The 18,041-nt window shown below is 37.7% G+C and overlaps 1 protein-coding gene across 2 annotated transcripts; it reads right to left on the minus strand.

The window, feature by feature from the left end:
- Window positions 1-4,590: 4,590 nt before the first annotated feature.
- Window positions 4,591-15,479, minus strand: LOC131310824 (ABC transporter B family member 26, chloroplastic). Of its 2 annotated transcripts, XM_058338037.1 has the most exons (19): window positions 14,774-15,479; window positions 13,529-13,656; window positions 13,026-13,068; window positions 12,643-12,687; window positions 12,388-12,510; window positions 12,195-12,298; window positions 11,440-11,494; window positions 11,274-11,344; window positions 11,052-11,154; window positions 9,215-9,425; window positions 8,222-8,295; window positions 7,482-7,538; window positions 7,320-7,394; window positions 6,717-6,791; window positions 6,354-6,635; window positions 6,203-6,267; window positions 6,070-6,130; window positions 5,114-5,222; window positions 4,591-4,995 (listed from the first exon to the last, which is right to left on the minus strand). In XM_058338037.1, the coding sequence occupies exons 1-18, from the start codon at window positions 15,233-15,235 to the stop codon at window positions 5,142-5,144; spliced, it is 2,115 nt and encodes a 704-aa protein (XP_058194020.1). In that variant the 5' UTR covers window positions 15,236-15,479; the 3' UTR covers window positions 4,591-4,995; window positions 5,114-5,141. The 2 variants fall into 2 exon arrangements, with proteins under 2 accessions (XP_058194020.1, XP_058194019.1); XM_058338036.1 differs by having other exon boundaries at window positions 4,591-5,222.
- Between the last annotated feature and the right edge of the window lie 2,562 nt (window positions 15,480-18,041).

Here is an 18,041-nt window from a genome sequence, read left to right on the forward strand (position 1 = left end):
CCCTTACCACTAAGCTAGCCAAGAACTTCAGTTATATTAGGAAAACAAAAATACTTATACTTACTTCCTAAAGTGAAAAAACTTTTTTTCCCCCCTTAAAATTTGCTTATTTTTTTGAAATACAACTAACATGATATAAAAATATATAAAAATACATATACAAACATAGTTTAAAAAATTTTAAAAATATGACAACAGATCTTTGCCAATCAAAATTAATTATTGGTCACCAAAGGATTTTCTTGAACGAAAAATTTAATCTTAGCTAGTAAATTTAGTAGACAATAGTATTTTTTGTTGTAATGTGAGCTTTGTACTTTTATGAAAATTATCACAACCTGCAGATTATAACATTATAGAGAAACTTTAGATTTTTTTTTTTTATAAACTAACAATTTCACATGAATTTTGTGTTTATATTGAATTTTAATTTCAATGGTGGCTTCCCAACCAGTTAGATTTTAATCATTTTCAGACAAGGTTAAGCCATAATAATATAATTATTTTTTTTACCTATTGTGTCAAACAAATACTTGGAAGACATCCGAAATAACTACACTACTACAATAAACCATAAAAATCACAACTCCCCCATGTGAAAATCGGGTACTAGTGGAACAGTCCGCTCGTCGTCGAAATAACAACTAGGCACTGGTGGAACCCAGTTGTGGGATTTGCCCTCTCTCTCTCTCTCAATCTTTTTGGGCGTGAAGATGAAGATGAAACGTAAAAAAAAATTGGGATAAGTGTAATTAGGGTTTATCTTCTTACCTTTTGTAAAAAAGAACTTTTCAAAGTTCTTAAACGACATCATTTTTCTCACATAACTTTGCAAAGTCTGTCTAAATGAGTACCAGCCCGTTCACGTGAAAATTCAGATTGCGCGCATAAATGGGTAGACTTTTTATCTCGCCGCAAGAGTGAGATCATTTATCTAACTTTTTTCCGCGCTAAATTTTTTTATCACGCTACAAGAGTGAGGTTTTTCTCTTTTATCTTATTCTTTTCCGTCCTAAAATCTTTCATCACGCCACAAGAGTGAGGTCTTTTCTCTTTTTTATCACGCCACATGGATGAGGTCTTTTCTATTTTATCTTGCCACAAGAGCGAGATCTTTTATCTTATTTTTTTTCGCCCTAAAATCTTTTATCACACCGCAAGGGTGTGGTTGTTTTTCTTTTATCTCGCCGTAAGAGCGAGGTCTTTTATTTCGCACTAAAACACATTTTTTATCTCAGTTTTGAACTTAAACTAAGATAAAAAAATTTAACAATCAATTTTTATCACGCTTTCACTGAAAACTGTGATCTTTGTGAATCTCCTTAGTGTGGTGCATGTCTATTATTGTAGTAGTGTTAAGGTTGGGTTAGGGGCCTTCGGGCTAACTTATTATTGGATAGATTTTTTTTCTAAATTCTTTTATGAACTTTTTTTAGTTTTTTTTTTCTGAAAATGATTTCTACACTCCCCTTTTAGCCATCAACACTCCCTTTTTTGTTTTTACTCTCATGAATTTACAATATTGTCTTTGCATGTGTGAAGAAGTGTATTGAATAAAGGGCAAGATAGTAAATTTAAGTAAATAAAGACAAAAAAAAAAGGAATGTAAATTGTAAAAAAAGAGTGTGGAAATCAATTCCCTTTTTCTTTTTAAATATATGGGGATCAATTATTGATGCATCTTGACAAGAGGAATCAAAAAATAATAAAGATGTGACAAAAACTTAGATAAGTTCACTAAATACAACAATAATCCCAAACAGGCAAATTTATTTGAATTATTTTTGTCTTCAGCAGATTTTTAAATTTTTTGTCATAAATTTTAACTTTTTAGATTTCGCCCATTGTGACAAATTTATGATCCCCAAATATGTGACGCAAAACTAATTTTTTTTAAAAAGTGATCCTTTATTAAACTTTGGTCAAACCCCTGTTAAAGTCCTGTGCATATCACAGGTTTTGCGCTACTGTATTCAGAAACTTCATGTCAAGACACTTGTAGCACTCGGGGAACTTCTCATGAAAACACCCTTGCAAATTTAGGGCCGTAAACGAGCCGAACCGAGCTTTGTCGAGCTCGATTCGTTTACTAAATGAGCTAAAAACTCAAGCTCGAGCTTGAGCCATAACAAGCCTTATTGAGCAAAGCTAAGTCATTTACTAAACGAGAATTTTTAATCGAGCCGAGACAACCTTAACGAGCCGAGATTTTGTCGAATAAGCCGAGCTGAGAGCCAAGCCTTAACGAGTCGAGCTGAACTCGCGAGCTGCTCGGTTTGTTTACAGCCCTACCTGCAATACTATATAATAGAGATTAATTCTAACAAAAAATTAACATGATTAACATATTATGGACTCCAAGTTTTGTTTAATTATTTTAAAATTCAAGCCTTTTTTTCAAAGAGAAAAAAAATAGTATTTTTGTACCTGACGAGATTCTGCTACAGACCATGTACAAGCCGATATGCTTGATATTTTGGCAGGTACCAATCATCAAGCTGTGTACATTGCTAGTACAGTACGTGATCGACAACACTTAGCAATATGCTATTTTTCTTTTAACTTTGAGGTGTCTTTTTTTTTTGGTAACGCAGAGTATTCCCGGGTCAATTTGCGCGCACCACGGACCAAAATCTCTATGGCCCCCACCAGTCTAGAATCACTCCGCCACTTAATCCATCTAATTTGTACTCTATGTCATCCACCATCCTTCCATACAATTGAGTCAAGAAGACGCTCACTACTTGATAATTTCTGCTTTGAGTTGGGTTGTCATTACTAGCACTTTTATTACCACTAAACTTGCATTCCATGTAATTTATTTTACTCCTACTAATCCTTTTTCTTTTATAACTCCAATGCTTCTTTTCAAGTTTTTAGTTTAGCATTAACACTTCTTGCAATTTTATTTACTAAGAAAAAATAATTCGCAAATAACATGCACTATCCACATGATAAAATCCTAAATATCTCTAGTCAGTTCATCAATAACTAATGTTTACGCTTACAGGCAAGGACGGAACCAGGATTTTACCCTAGCAATGGCGAAATGTATACTAAAAAAATCTAGTAGCGGCGAGACTATATAAGTTGGGCATAATATTTTTTTTTTACATATAATAATTGCATTTTCTAAAATTCTTATCGTGACGGTCGCAGCCACTAGACCCCCATATATGATCTCATCCTTGCTAGCAGGTAAGTAAGGGTTCAAAGTATACACTTTCTGAGAACAAAGGATAGCCCAATGGTAAGGTGCTCTTTTTACCAGGGATGAGGCCCTGGGTTCGATTCTCATCTTAGAGTCTCATTGCCTAAACCCTCAAGATCGACTAGGCTACTGTAAGTTTCTTGCATGTACTTAAACAAGAAAAAAAATTACACTTTCTGTTAACATATTGTGATTGGGAATGCCCAGGATCACATGCGCCCTATTCATACTTAAAAACTCCACTACTAATCTCATACGGGCGGTTCCGGGGACACCCAAAAAAACACCTAAAAAAACAACTCATAGTTCTCGATCAAATTTTGATGAGCTGAGCCGTTCAATGTGATCAGAACGTGATTTTAAGGATACCCGCGAGAAATCAGCAAAAAAAATGACCGGGAAAGGCTTGATCAAAACAGTTTCGAAAAGTTTTTTATTGAACAGTTCAAATAAAAACTGTTCAAATCAAGCCTATCCCGGCCATTTTTTTTGCTAATTTCTCATGGGCACCCTTAAAATAACATTCTGCATACATTGAACGGTTCGGATCATAAAAATTTGACCTGGAACTATGAAATTGAGATTTGGGGTGTTTTTTTAGGTGTTTGTTTAGGTGTCCCTTGAACCGTCCCGAATCTTCATATATTTAACATAATTATGTAAATGTCCTATTGTATTTAGCATACACTTGTATAATGCATGTCTAATAGTTTAGTATCATGTTGTGGCTGACTGGAGAAATACGTTGTTACGATTATGGGAATGCCTTATTAGTCATACAAGAAGATAGAAAATTTCAATTGCTGAGTTATGGTCTTTTCAAAAAGGTTAAAAAACATTTGTGAATCCACGCCTCCGTCTACTTATAGTTTTGAAGGCAAAAACTATAAAAACACAACCACTTGCACACAATTTTTTACACACAAATGTGTGTGTAAGTAATTGAGCTACTAGCAGAACTCTTCTGAAAGGAAAGAAAAGTGCTCAATTTGTGGGCCATCTCTCCCTGCTTCACTTCGCCTCCAAGTATTTGGGCTATTGCCCCCTCTCCTTGTTTTTGACATTGGAAACCCCGCAGCCTAGCTTGTGCGGTAAAGCCAACAGGCATGGTAGGAAGAAGTGGTTGTTGAACTCCCAACCTCATCAACTAGAGTATGAGTGCCCGGGCCAATAAACAGACCTTCGCCGATCAAAAAAATAAAATAAAATAAACAGACCTTCTCGGCTTCTCCTTGCTCATGTAAAACTCACTTAAATAGACAAAAGAGGACGATTATTCATCTTCAGCGTAAAGGGAAGGGAACATGGTTCCTGCAGTGATGACAGTGAGTAAAATGAACACTATTAACTTGCATCTTCCGATCCATGCGCAACGCTAATTAAAGAAACCGCCAACTGTAAAATGTCATACACACCTCATGGGCATATTCACTAGTATTATTTATGTGTCTTGTGACAAAAAGAAGTGTTGTAAAAAGCCCGTATACTTTACAATGGCTTGGTTGCTGTGATGGGAATTTCTTCCCCCTAACAAGATGGTACCTCAAAGAAGACAGAACTCCACAGAGTGGAGATACGCAAGTTACACTGTGTGGCATTAAACCTTATTCAAGGGTTCTTATTAAAAAATGTAAGTAAATTCAGAGTAAAGAATAAGATGTATCAAATCAAGGATGACGCTGCCCTGCCAAGAACTTTGATACGGGTGCTCTGCAACTGCTTCAATTATATACTTTAGTTCCTCATTCAGGAAAATTTCCGAACTCTTCTTCGCTGGACTGATGCTATTGCAAATGGTAAAAATGGTAATCAGTGAAAATGCACTGATTCAACTCCATACTGCTACCAAAGCACAGCATTCTCTGAAGAAAAAAGTCAACATCTTTGCAGAAAAACACACACAAGAACATCAGCGTCAATTTGTTGCATATCATGCCACAGCATCAGCTTGTCTCTTGGTTAGTCGTGCGTACATGCCATTTTTAGTCAGAAGCTCAATGTGGTCGCCCATCTGCATGTATAAATAATGGTGATGTCATATAAGGATAGCAGTATCAAAACCTTCAGAATCAGCTTGGCTCCTTTGCATGCTAAAGAAGTGGGAACTGGGAAGTTCTTTTGGTACCATCCTTGTGAGGTTGTCGGTTGCTTATGGTCACCAGATGAATAAATAGCCTAAGAAGCATTACACTTCCAACAAGGTGGTTTGTCCGAGTTGGACACTACCCGCCTTTAACACTTCCTAGCACATGCCAAACATTTGAAAATCCGTGTCCCAGCTATGTCAGGGTGCTTGCAATAGTTGTAGAAATACTTCCGAATTGTAGATGAAGATTTTGTTTTAGATAGTAACTCTCAGATTCTAGCAGAATTTGGAAACTTCTTTTATGTGGTTGTGCGATTAATGAATCAAGATTAAGCTGCAAAAAAAAGCCAGTAGTTTTGTGGCAAAAGATGAAAATCAACTTTTCAAACACTTGGAATAAAAAACCTATCCCGAAAGGACCCAAGCCCAGCTTCTTCAAATTTGTATTTTGGGGCCATTCTCGGTTCTAGAAATCGCCTAGAATCTAAAAATTTGGTTGAGGGGAATCTTTGGCACAAACTCAATGTTTGGAGAAAAACTGCTTCCAGAGTTTTACTACCTATGTCATGCCCTGATCTTGTTGAACTGCCATGCCATAGGCATATCTGTGCCGTGGCATCTGTGTCCATATTCGTGCTACTTTGTAAACTAGAGAACCACCGTCATATAAACAAGAAAGTACGAGAATATTTCCACTACTTTGGAAATCCAACAATCAGAGCACATACCTCAACAATTTGAACTTTGGAAATCCAACAATCAGAGCACATACCTCAACAATTTGACCACCATCCATTACCACTATTCTGTCAGCAGCTTGTATTGTGGAGAGTCTGCAGAAAGAGGGAAACATGAATCAGAACTTGCCATCCATATACTGAAATGCAGAGTATAGACGGCCTTACCTGTGTGCAATTATTATGACGGCTCTCTGGGTTTTCCTGTCACTCCTTACGGCACGAAGGACACCCTATGTACAACACATGCAATGAATCAGTGACTTAAAAGTTCCCATGTGCTAGGGTTTTTATAGAATTTGTCATGGATATAAGATACCTTGACATTGTGCTCACTCTCTGCATCTAAAGCACTAGTGGCTTCGTCAAGGATCAAAATGTTTGGGTCCCTAAGAACGGCGCGAGCAATTGCAATTCGTTGCTTTTGTCCTCCACTGAGCAAGTCATCATCAACAATTGTTTGGTAACCATTAGGTAGTGATAGGATGAAGTCGTGAGCATACGCCTGCTTGGCAGCCCATTCCACATCCTCCTGCGTTATACATCGCACGCATCCGTATCTTATGTTTGAACTTACATCCAAACGGAAGAGTCGGGGTTCCTATGGAAAACCTTTTCCAGTAAGGAAAGAAATGTCTTATATGTTTCACTTTAGAAGGGGCTAAAACTTGAAAATATGTACCTGTCCCACATATCCAACTCGTTGCCTCAACCACTTGATGTCCAAGTCCTTAAGAGGGAGGCCATCAATTAAAATCTACAAAACACAAAGCCGTTAATCTAAATTTGTGTACCATAAGACCAAATGAAAACAAAGGAATGATGCAATATCTGGTTTTTAATTGAAGCCTTGTCAACCATGGTATTGCCGTTCAAAAAAAAAAAGTCAACCATGGTATTTCATGAAAGAAGTGAAGTGAAAGATTTCCCAATGATCACACGACTACAGCTCCAAACTTATTATATAGCATCTTCAGTAGATTTCCATAATATTTCAGCTTAATTTATTTCCAGAATTTCCTTGTCAGGAACAACCAGAAGCGTTTTAGATTCTCTATAAAAGGCAGAGACCCTCTATAAAATCAGAAGCCTTTTTGAGTTCTTCAAGTAACCTGCAGCAGATATTGCTAGACATACAGTACTTCTGTATCTTTCTGAAAGGCTTTTTGTGGCCAGAAATGTATTTGCATCAATATGGTCCCCTCGAGTACAAAGCACCAATTCTTCTCTTTAGTTTACTCAATTCCAAGATGTTACGAGGCCAGCACAAGGTAAAGGAGCTCACCTGACCACTTGTTGGCTCATAAAGACGAAGAAGAAGATTTACAAGAGTGCTTTTCCCACTACCACTAAGACCAACCTAACCAACAGCAGAATGTAGCTTTGTTTAATTTTAACGGTCGTTAAGGAAGGAAAAGCACCAATAAAGAGAAAAACACTTACTTACAATTGCAACTACTTCATTAGGATGCACTGAAACGTTTAAATTTTTCAGTACAGGTACCTGTTCAGATGATGAGAATATCAAAATACAACAATAGCTCCAAAAGTTTATAAGTGAACACAAACACTACTGGTACAACTAATTTAATCATATTTCCGAACAAAAAAAGAAAGCAACATTATTGCAAGACAGAGGTAGCAATATGGAGTATAGATATCACAAAAACCACATGACCCATGTTAATTATTCAAGGAGCTGAGAAACTCCCAAAGCTAAAAACATTCTAACACAGCAGAAGCAGTGCAATAGAAGCAAATATGCATGGTGAAAAAAAGTGTGTAATCAGTTTCAGACGTGAAATTTTTTTATAGAAATTTCATACAATGGTAATCTTTTTCTCTATATTCTCCATTTCTTTCCTCGGTAAAATACTGTCCTCGTATATGGAGCAGCTCAAGACTTCAACAGTAACCTCATTTCGTAGTGGTTATTTGGTAATGGATACTTTTGAAGCGTTTGTAGAATGGGGAAAACACTAGGTGAGTTTTGTGCATTTCTAACTGAAAATCTCATAGTGGACAAGGTTACTTTGTAGTTGGTGCATCATGCACATGCAACCAAGAGCCAAACAGCATTAGGTCCTAGGACCTAGACGTTTCCAATATCAAGCAACATCCAAGCAAGAAGGAAGATGCAAGTCTCAGTGTGTTAAAAGATAAAGCCTTGAGGGCTAAAAAGTGTACCATTGCTCTTGAAGGATAATGAAAGGATACATTCACAAACTCAATATGCCCCCTCAGCTCTGGCAACTTTAATCCTGCAACAAGTTGACATCCGATAATCAATTACCCAAACCAAACCAAAGTATTAAGTCCCAATCAATTGGGGTCGGTTAAATGAACCGTTTTTTCCATTGATTGCAATTCGGAACTTGAAAAAAAAAAAAGGCAAACAGGAGTGAATGTGCCAAAATTATTTAAAAGACAACAGTCGCGTAACAGAACCGGGAGCCTGTTGTGCCCCTAAGAAACAATGTTCTAAAAATAGGAATTAATTGGCAATTCACTGGAGGGGTCTATCCGACTAGATCCAACTAATTACTATGCGTTGATTAATCGCCGATTACTAGGCTTTGAAGCTCGAAGGTGGCTGACAGCCCGACTAGCGCCTAGCAACTTTTAGAACATTGCTAAGAAATACAGTCATGGTTCAGATCACATTTTCGGATTCGCGATGAGGCTCATTTATAGGTCACAGCAGCCTGCTGTGCCTTGGCCCCCGGCTCTGATAACAATAGAGGGTTCCGGTAACAGTTGCAATCACAAAAATGATGCATTTATAGAGGTGGATTTTGATGGTTTTGCCTTTAGGCCCTTATTCAGTATTAGGGCAGAATTTTATAGTGTCTTCATCGGTTCATCCTTACATAAGCACTCCTGTCCTCTTTCGCTGCCTACCACTCCTTTATCATTTAACTCCCATATCCTCTGCAACAATCATATGATAGAATTACGCTAACTTTGTCCATTTAAATCTTACAAGAAGATTGCTTGCCTACTAATGCAAAAGCGAATGCCCAGGTCCAGGCTGTCTATGCGTATGATGGTACAAAAGATAGAGTACGAAACTTGGAAGTGAACCACAAGCTATTTAATGAACAATCACGGATCCTTTCTATAGGCTTTTACACATTGGCACACTGAAGAAAATACTAAGAAACTGCCATATATGCTTGCCTTGAGCTAGGAACTGGTCACTTGGTAAAAAATCCATCAATTGGAAGACTTTTTCACTTGCACCAACAGATTGCATCAAAGATGAAAAACTGTCTCCAATCCACCATGTCGAAAAAATCAGCCATTCACCGTACAATATGAACTTTGTCAATTGCTCTGCTGTTATTTTACCATGCAGAATAGACATCCCTCCTATCAGCACAGCAATAACCTATAAAATTTAAACATGCAAAATAAACCAGAAGTTAAATTTTGTATCATAATGAAGAAGCCAGTTCTATTTTCTAAACGATATACATGGAAGCATTTTTAACAGTGGCTTGTAATCTTAACTGACATCAATGCTTGTCTAAAAGAAAGCACCGATCTGTGACAACCCCATATGGTGTCCAAACTTCAAAAAATCTTTCTTGAAGTAGATCTGCCTGTTCTTGAATTTGATGAAATCATGTTACCAAAATTTGTGCCCTTTTTGTCATGGCAAAAGTCAAACCATTGGTGTATGTCCACATACATTAATTCCAGCACAATTCTAATACAAATTCGTTGTGAATAATTACATGTTCAAGTAATTGCACAAAACTTAAACGAGTAGTCTTGAAACATCTACATCTATACTATAGCAGGCATAGCTCTATGTATCACGAAGTTTTTCAAGAGATAAGAGAGTAATTTTAATATTTTATTGACCAAGAAGGAGATCTGTGGGCTGAACTATTCGCATTTTTCTCTTGGATTATAGAGCTTATATTATCTCTACTACATTGAGGGAAAGGCAGGTTTAACAACTCCCTCCCTATAGAATGCTAATCATTATAGGTATTCCACAACATAATCTTCCATAACAATACATTCTTTTATTGTTGTTACCTAGCATTTCAAAGTACAACTATACCTACTTACCCAAAAGAAAATATCCGCGATACCCTTTTGGGAGTTTAATTGAAACACTATTGAATAGAAACTGCAGTAATACCATTGGAACAATGGAAAATGCACCACCATTCCCATCCAACGTATAAAGGATAGCGATCATTTTCACCTACTGAAGGAAACATAGCCTAAGAGAAAACAATCACCAGTTACGGCATACACAAATAGAATAGGGACATGGAAGAGTGGAAATAAATTGCACTACTGACTTTTGCCGAGCAAGAAAAAGAGAAGTGGAAGGAAATTGTAAAGGCTTTTCAAGAAGCAAAACTATCTTCCTGACACTCTCTCTCACTTCCGCTTGACATGACTTATGCAATTGGTACCACAAGTTGTGCAGGCATGTTCCAATAAAATTCGATAAGTACTAATAATCTGCAGTTGAGAAAGATTACATCCATGGATTTGGGAACTACAATGGACAAAGTTGGCAAAAGTTTTATATGAACCAAACAGATTTCTCCAAAAGGACCTAAAAGGTCCATCGCTAGACCACGGACACTACTGATATACAAATTAACCAACGTAACAGGACTGACAAAACACATCCAATCAATCGAGGAATCAAATGCACATGTGATTTTTCTAGTACCAGCAAAAAGTCAGTGACTAATAGGTATACCATATAATCATCAAATTCTTACAAAAGCATTAATGTAAAACCATTAACTGGATACAGGAAAGGGACCCAAATTCCTTCATCAAGTGTTTCCAACTTCCCTCTCTTATTCATCCTTATATAGATAGGTGTGTCAATAAAGGGGGACCCTAAATTTGATACACATGGCTTTCTCTACGAAAGCAGGGGCAAAAGTCGGGTAGGAGGTAATTTCCACAAAAAGAGAATATTTCGACAAGTAAACTTCTTATTACAAGTAGTAATCATTTATCAACTCGAAAGGACCTGTGTTGAATGATAGAGAGAGTTGAAGCTCAGGTTCCAAAGCCCATAAGCAGCACTTTGCCGCAAACTTATATCAGCTAACTTCCCCAGCCAATGCTTGTACCTATTCACAAAGCAGGACAATTTTATGCCTATCACTAGTTAAAACATAGATGTGATTCCGTGCACAGATTGCAGCCTTTATGTTTTCTATATGTAGAAAGCCGTTCACCACTACATTACCTGCCAAGTTCTTGTTTCTCAGTTCCATAAACTCGAATGGTTCTCATCAAAGAGAATGTCTCCTGTGCAACCTACATCATATGGCAGGGAAAATTTGAAATGTAAGAAACTTCAGCAATATAGGTAATGTACACAGAAACATCATTTACGACTCTTCTAATCGTACTTCATTGGCAGAAGCAGTGAATTCTTGGGTTAACTTTGCTGCTTTCTTTTGGTACCTAACCAATAAAACATGGGAATGAATAAGTAATACCCTTGCAACAAAACTTAGATATGCAGACTGCAATCACTCACTAGTTCCCAAGGAGAGCACCAATCTCTGACTTGTTCAAAGTACTTGTTTAGAAAGGCTACCTATAATTGATTTGACCATCGTTTTCACTTGGACTAAGACAATAAACTGACAAAACTTCGAAATGCAGACTGCAACAGCCAATCATTCACTAGTTGAAAAGGAGAGCACTGATCTCTGAATTGTTCGAGGTACTTGTTTGGAAAGGCGGTGTATATTTGATTTAAGCATCGTCGTCGTCCCTTGAACTAAGGCTATTATCAAGTTCAACTAGTAACCCAAGAACAAGAAGCTGAGCGAATTTCTCATACTCAAGACAGCTTACAAGAGCATAAATGGAAGAGGGGATGTCCCAGGATCTTGTTTTGATTCAAACAAAGAAGCTATCACCACTTCCCTTTCCATTTCTTGTACTCCTTATTTTGTTTCTTATAATACCTCAAATTTAATAGTTGTTTAGTTATACTCCTTAACTTAGTCGAATCAATCTTTTTATGATTAATCTTACTGAATTTTAACTCTATTGCATGCTCCACCAATTCAATTTAACTTTCTCACTAGTCACAAGACAAATATAAGATGGAACATATTTATATGCACGAAAGGGAAACTGTATAAACTCTTACTTGCCGTATAGAAGCATAATGGCTGACAGAATACAGCATATAGCCAAAGTACATAATCCAAGTGGCCAGGACAAAATCAACAAGTAAATCAATGCACCTGTACCCTGAAAAAGGACAAATGAGAGTGAGATACTCCAGTTGCACATTAACTCCATTAACACAAGAAGACATTTGTTTTTGGTTAGCAAAGCACCTGAAGAGCATTGCGTAATATCATATTAAGATCATTTCCAATAACACGTGACACTTGCTGACAATCTGCTCCAAGCCTACTAGTCAAATCACCAACTGTTTCGGAGTCAAAAAACGATATATCCTACAAAGGAAGTTGAAAAACAAAACAACTATATGAGTGAACTATGAAATCCATGAAGTGTGGTTCTCTTGAAAGATGTACGTGACATAGAACAATTTAAGTAGCTAAAAATGTGTGCATACAATCCAGAACCTGATAAAGAAGAGCGGAATATAAAGTTTCTCTCATCCGTTTGACCTGCATAATGTAAGGTATGACACTCAGTATCAACAACATCAATTCACCTCAATATCTTGAAATTATCTTCTAGTAAGGTTATTTCAGAACAAATTGGGACTTTGCATTATTAAATGAAACTCAAGTTTTGTTACTTCTGTACATTTAATTGAGACGGGAAGTTGTGGATTAATTAACACCATCCACAACTTCCTGTAAGTGGGAGCTCGTGCACTTTTTCTCCTTAACATTGCTCAACATCTAGTGCCCAGATGCTTAACCATCCAACCAATTAATATCTGATGTTCCTGCTCTTTAAGGAAAGATTTTTAGAAATTAAACTATAAGACGTAACTCACAAGGATCATATTAGCAATGCCAAAACAGCAACCTCGGAGACCACTGTAGTTCAAATAAAAAGAATAGGATCAGCAGCTCGTCATATTGTTCAACCAGATGGTTCAAATTCCAGTTATTGGCTGCATAAAATTTGATACACACTGGTAATTTAACCATGGACAGTACAGGATAGAAGATTGCTTTACATGAAAGTATTTACACGTCCCTAGCCTTGGTATTGCATGTTATATAGTCAATGTTTAAAAAGGACGACCATTTGAGTTCTTGAATGGTTTAGGATATCATTAAGCAAACATTCTCCATTTTTTTGGCTAATTAAGCAGGTCATAGATTTTTCTTCTTCTTCCTTTTGGTACTTATTCTTCATAGCTAATACAGATCTAATAGAGATACTGCTGACAAACTGTAGTTTACAAATCAGTCCTCAGAAATTAGCTGCAGAAAAAGGGTCATTCACTCAAGCATTTCTGAGGAAGGATACTCGACCATACAAGATCATAACCTGCAAATTGCGGCAGTTACACACAGTAGAATCAAGAGATGCACGTTCCGCTGGAACACAACGATTTGACCACTTTGTGCCGAAAATATTGATGCTGTCAAGAAATGTGGTATGGAAATCTCCGCGAGCTGTATCAGGAAAATGGAATTCAGGTGCATGAGTAAATGAACAGGAACTTGAAAAAGATACCTTATTTCAGAAAATAAATTCTCAATGCCATCTGCAATGCGAAGTGAACGAGATGCAGGATTAGCAGCCACCAATATCAGGAGATTGTTATTAGGTAGTTACGAGCCACTCTAGCTAAACATTCAGGTTCAGAATCAAACAATTGGAACACATACTAACTTCAACTCCACACCTCCTTAATATCCGTGTAGCTTTACTATATGAACTTGTCCTTGCACTTCTCTTACCCTTACCTCCTTAGATGATTGGAAATGAATTGCCACGGCATCTCCGACATTTCCTCAAAATCTTGACTCAACACTGAAGTTTGAGAGAAGCATTCCCAAATCCCTCTCTACTCCGATACTCAAGTTCACATCAAATTGTGTTTCACTCTCTTTCATACTCAAATCAAGGGAGACGTATTGACTTTGAACCCACAAGCGGGACCCTCTCTCTCTCTCTTTTTTTTTTCAGGGCTATTTGGTTCCTTTAAATTTATCACGGAAGCTTTTACTCAAACTTGTGCATAAATCAGGAGTATTTCTAAGTAAAGTGATCTAGTGCTTGTGATTGCAGGTTCATCTCAAAGTTCAGAACATTTCATTTGGTTCAAATGGTGCATAATACATCCAAGCTTAGCGGAGCTACCACTTTCTCTTCAACTAGAGCTTCATATGAATCTTTTACTCAAAGAGTTACTCAAGTTACGCAGATATCTACTCCAATACATAAAGGGAGAGCACCAGCTTGGTGTCTTCCATTTTTAATCCCCGTCACAAAAGTGTTTTCCATAATTTCCCCGCTAAAAATTAAGTATTTATGACTATTCTTAACTTGCCATTAAATAATTGTTATGGGCGAAATAGTAACCCATTTAAATCCACCTATCATAACCACCACCCGACTATCCCATGCACCCATCCTAAAAATGTGTGTGCCCAACCTTCTGGTTCGATTAACGGGCTAGAGATTATATTACTAATGTAGAGGCCATCACCTAAAATCTTCTACATTGTCAAAAGACGCAAATTTCCATTTCAATTCTATCCAATTACCCACTAGAGGAGAACTCACAGCAGTAATAATAAGCGTAGCAAAGGCAGCAAAGATAATCCACCGGTCCTTGGCAATCAACTCCCACATCCGCTGGAGCGCTCGCAACACCGTCACGGGCTTGGCCGTCAACACAACATCCACGTCCTCGGAGAAGCTCCACCAGCTCCCACCGGGCAAAACCGACCTGACGAAAGCAATCCACCTTCGCAGCTTCTCAGATAACTCCGCATTGTTTACCCCAACGTCTCTCGGAGACACTTCTGAGTCGCTCTGCAATGGGAATCCGTTGACGGAAGCCGATTTTGGGACGTAGGTGCGGCGAAACCTTGTGTTGGAGCGTGAGACGGAGGGGTTGGATTGGAATTTGGTTTTGGGTTTGGCGGAGAAAGCGAGAGGTTTGAGATTGGGGTAGATGGAGGTGGGTTTGTGGTGGAGGAAAGGAATGAGGCGGGGTTGGAGATGGGGGAGGATTAGAGACATGGTTGGGGAGTGAGCATAAACTCACTGGCTCTGGAGTCTGGAGAGAGAGAGAGAGAGAGGCAATTGCCAGACAAGGGGACCCTGAACGGGAGGTAAGCCTGCGTAGATTGCACGTTTTAAATTCCGAGGAATTGACGGTGGCGAAAGAGAGGACCGACACGACACTCAACGCAATTACCTTCAACGACGAGTCCGACACCCCAGTGGTGTTGCCTAAAACACGTCCAGTAGTTTTTCCCGGCTTTGAACTTTGAAGGGTGTGTGTGGTTCGTGTAAGCTTTTGAAGTGTACTCCATATTTCGCTTTTGGCCATTGCGGTTTGCCAACAATATCGGTTTGCCCTTTTCACTTCAAAATAGTAGCGTGCAACTCTAGACACCCCAATTTAGAAATTTCGGACACCTTTTAAGTTTCCGATGATGATAAACAAAGTATGATTTAAATCTTTGGATTGATTTAAACCTTTTGGAGCACTACTTTTTGAAAACCATGGACAGGTGGCCGATAAGCTTCCCAATGATAAAAACGTGCCTTGAAAGCTTCAAACAATGTTCTTAATACTCAAAGGAGTGAGGAAACACCTTAGAACTAGGTATGAGAGTATCAAGTGACACTTAGAATGAGTGAGTACGTGTTTTGGCCATCGTGGCACCAATGGTCTTCGGTTTAGTCTGCTTTCAGCCCATTTTTCATAAATCAAACTTTCTTATTTTTATGGTTGGATTCCACCATCTTTTAGTAAATTCAAAACCCTCTTTATCAATATATGATAAGCCTTAATCCGATTTGAAATGAAGGAGATACAAAGATTTTGCCTAAAATGGCTTCTTTTTCAACCACCTGAGGGTAAAATCGTCATATTTTTTTATGTACAAAATAATCTTAATCCAAACCACTTGGGTTAGAAAATTACACATAACAAGCTTTACAACAGTTCAAAAAACACCCAAAACCGAGTCCGAGAGTATCCAGGGCGGCCTCGCGAAGTTCAGTCTGCTGAATAGTCAACTCTACCGCACGACAGACATATATCCACCGTACGTTAGACAAGTAGACACCTCTACCGTACGGTACATCGGTACTTGCACCACCTTTTCAAAATTAACGGCCAAGGCATCTCAAGCCATCATAGCCTAGTTCGTAGCCCTCCATAGCTGTCGTAGGCCTGCAGCAGGCCGGTAGGTGCTTGAAGACCAAGCTAAATCCTTTGAAAATTTTCTCTATAAATACCTAAGGGTGTTTCTGGAGAAGAACACACAGAAAATCATCTAAACACACTGGAAAATACTGAAAAACACCAAGATACACTACAAAAATGTTCTGAAAACCCTTGCTTATTCACATACCTCTTTCAAAACACCAAAACATCCCCCTTTTTTTTTTCTTTCCAAAAACAAGTTCAAAATCCTTGATTCAAAGGCAGCCTGTGTTTGAAAAATAGGCTTCGCACCTTGTCTTCAAAGTAGGTCAGGCCAGGAGTTTGCTCAAGATTTTTCAAATATCACAAATTTTCTAAAGAAGGCTTCATTCCAAACAAAGGTATAATTTTCTATTCTTGCATTATGAGGGGGACCATATGGCCTAATACTAGTTCTTTATACCAGCCTTGGGTCCAAATGGTTCAAATACTGCATGAAAATCAAAATTGAGATTCCACCTATCTCTACCTTGCGGTACACATCACCATTGTACAGTAGAGGTTTTAAGGGAAACGGTCTTTTGTTTGCTACTTCTTTTCGTCTTCCAATTTGATATGAGATGCCATGCTTGATATAAGATACCATGCTACTCCATATTCTGTTTAAAATAACACATGCCATGTTAGTTAAGTTCATGAATTATATCAGTCACATGTTATGTCCAGTCCTAACACATGTACTAGTTAGTTATATATTGTAAAGCATGTATGCCTATTGAAATACTGAATGATAAATAACTCTATTTTAAAATTGAAAACCACAATAACATGTCATACGGTTTACATTTCTACCGTACGGTAGTGATAGTTGTGGTACAGAATCTTTATTTTCCTTCCTGCCTTCAGTTGTTTGAATTAATGGATGCTTGTCAAATACACGTTTCTAATATAGATCGTTTACATACTATAGTTGTTCATGTGCAAAGGTGACTACAAAGCATGTACCGTACGGTACAAATATCTATCGTGCAGTAGAGTTTACGAGGGAAAATATGTTATTTTTCTGCAATTGATTGAGCATGCCATTAGCTATCTGACATTAGCATATTAACTGTTAAATGTTTAACATGCCTACCTGTTCATACTGCCGGTTTTGTTTCTACAATTAAACTACTTGCATGCTTATAAACTGTTTATGTGGCATTAAAAGTTAAGCAATAAAATGATTTTCAAAATCTCACAAATATTGGTAGAGACCGATTTTATCGGGCGAGGGGGGTGTTTTTCTAAACAAAACCTTCCCCTCTCATAATCTGGCTCCCGAACCCAAAATCTCTGGTTTATTTTCAAATTCAATTATCATTTTCAAATTTCAGGTTTTCTCAAGTGGCGAACCATTTTACAAAAACCTAGGTGGCGACTCTTCAATTTTCAAAATGAGTGGAAGGGGGGCCTTCGAAAAGGCACTCCCCGGCTTTGGTAGCCCATAGCAACCGAACCATTAGTACATACTAGCGTTGTACCTATTCGATGCACGGGACAATAGAATAAAAAAAATGATAACATTGATTTCTTTCAATGGGAACAATGATAGTTATGGTTTTTTAGAATAGATTGGCTGAATCATGCAAGCACCAAAGCGTTGTTCTCGTTTTTGTTGGAAAGGCT

Source organism: Rhododendron vialii, chromosome 12a, assembly GCF_030253575.1.
Source record: "Rhododendron vialii isolate Sample 1 chromosome 12a, ASM3025357v1".
NCBI classification, from domain to species: Eukaryota; Viridiplantae; Streptophyta; class Magnoliopsida; order Ericales; family Ericaceae; genus Rhododendron; species Rhododendron vialii.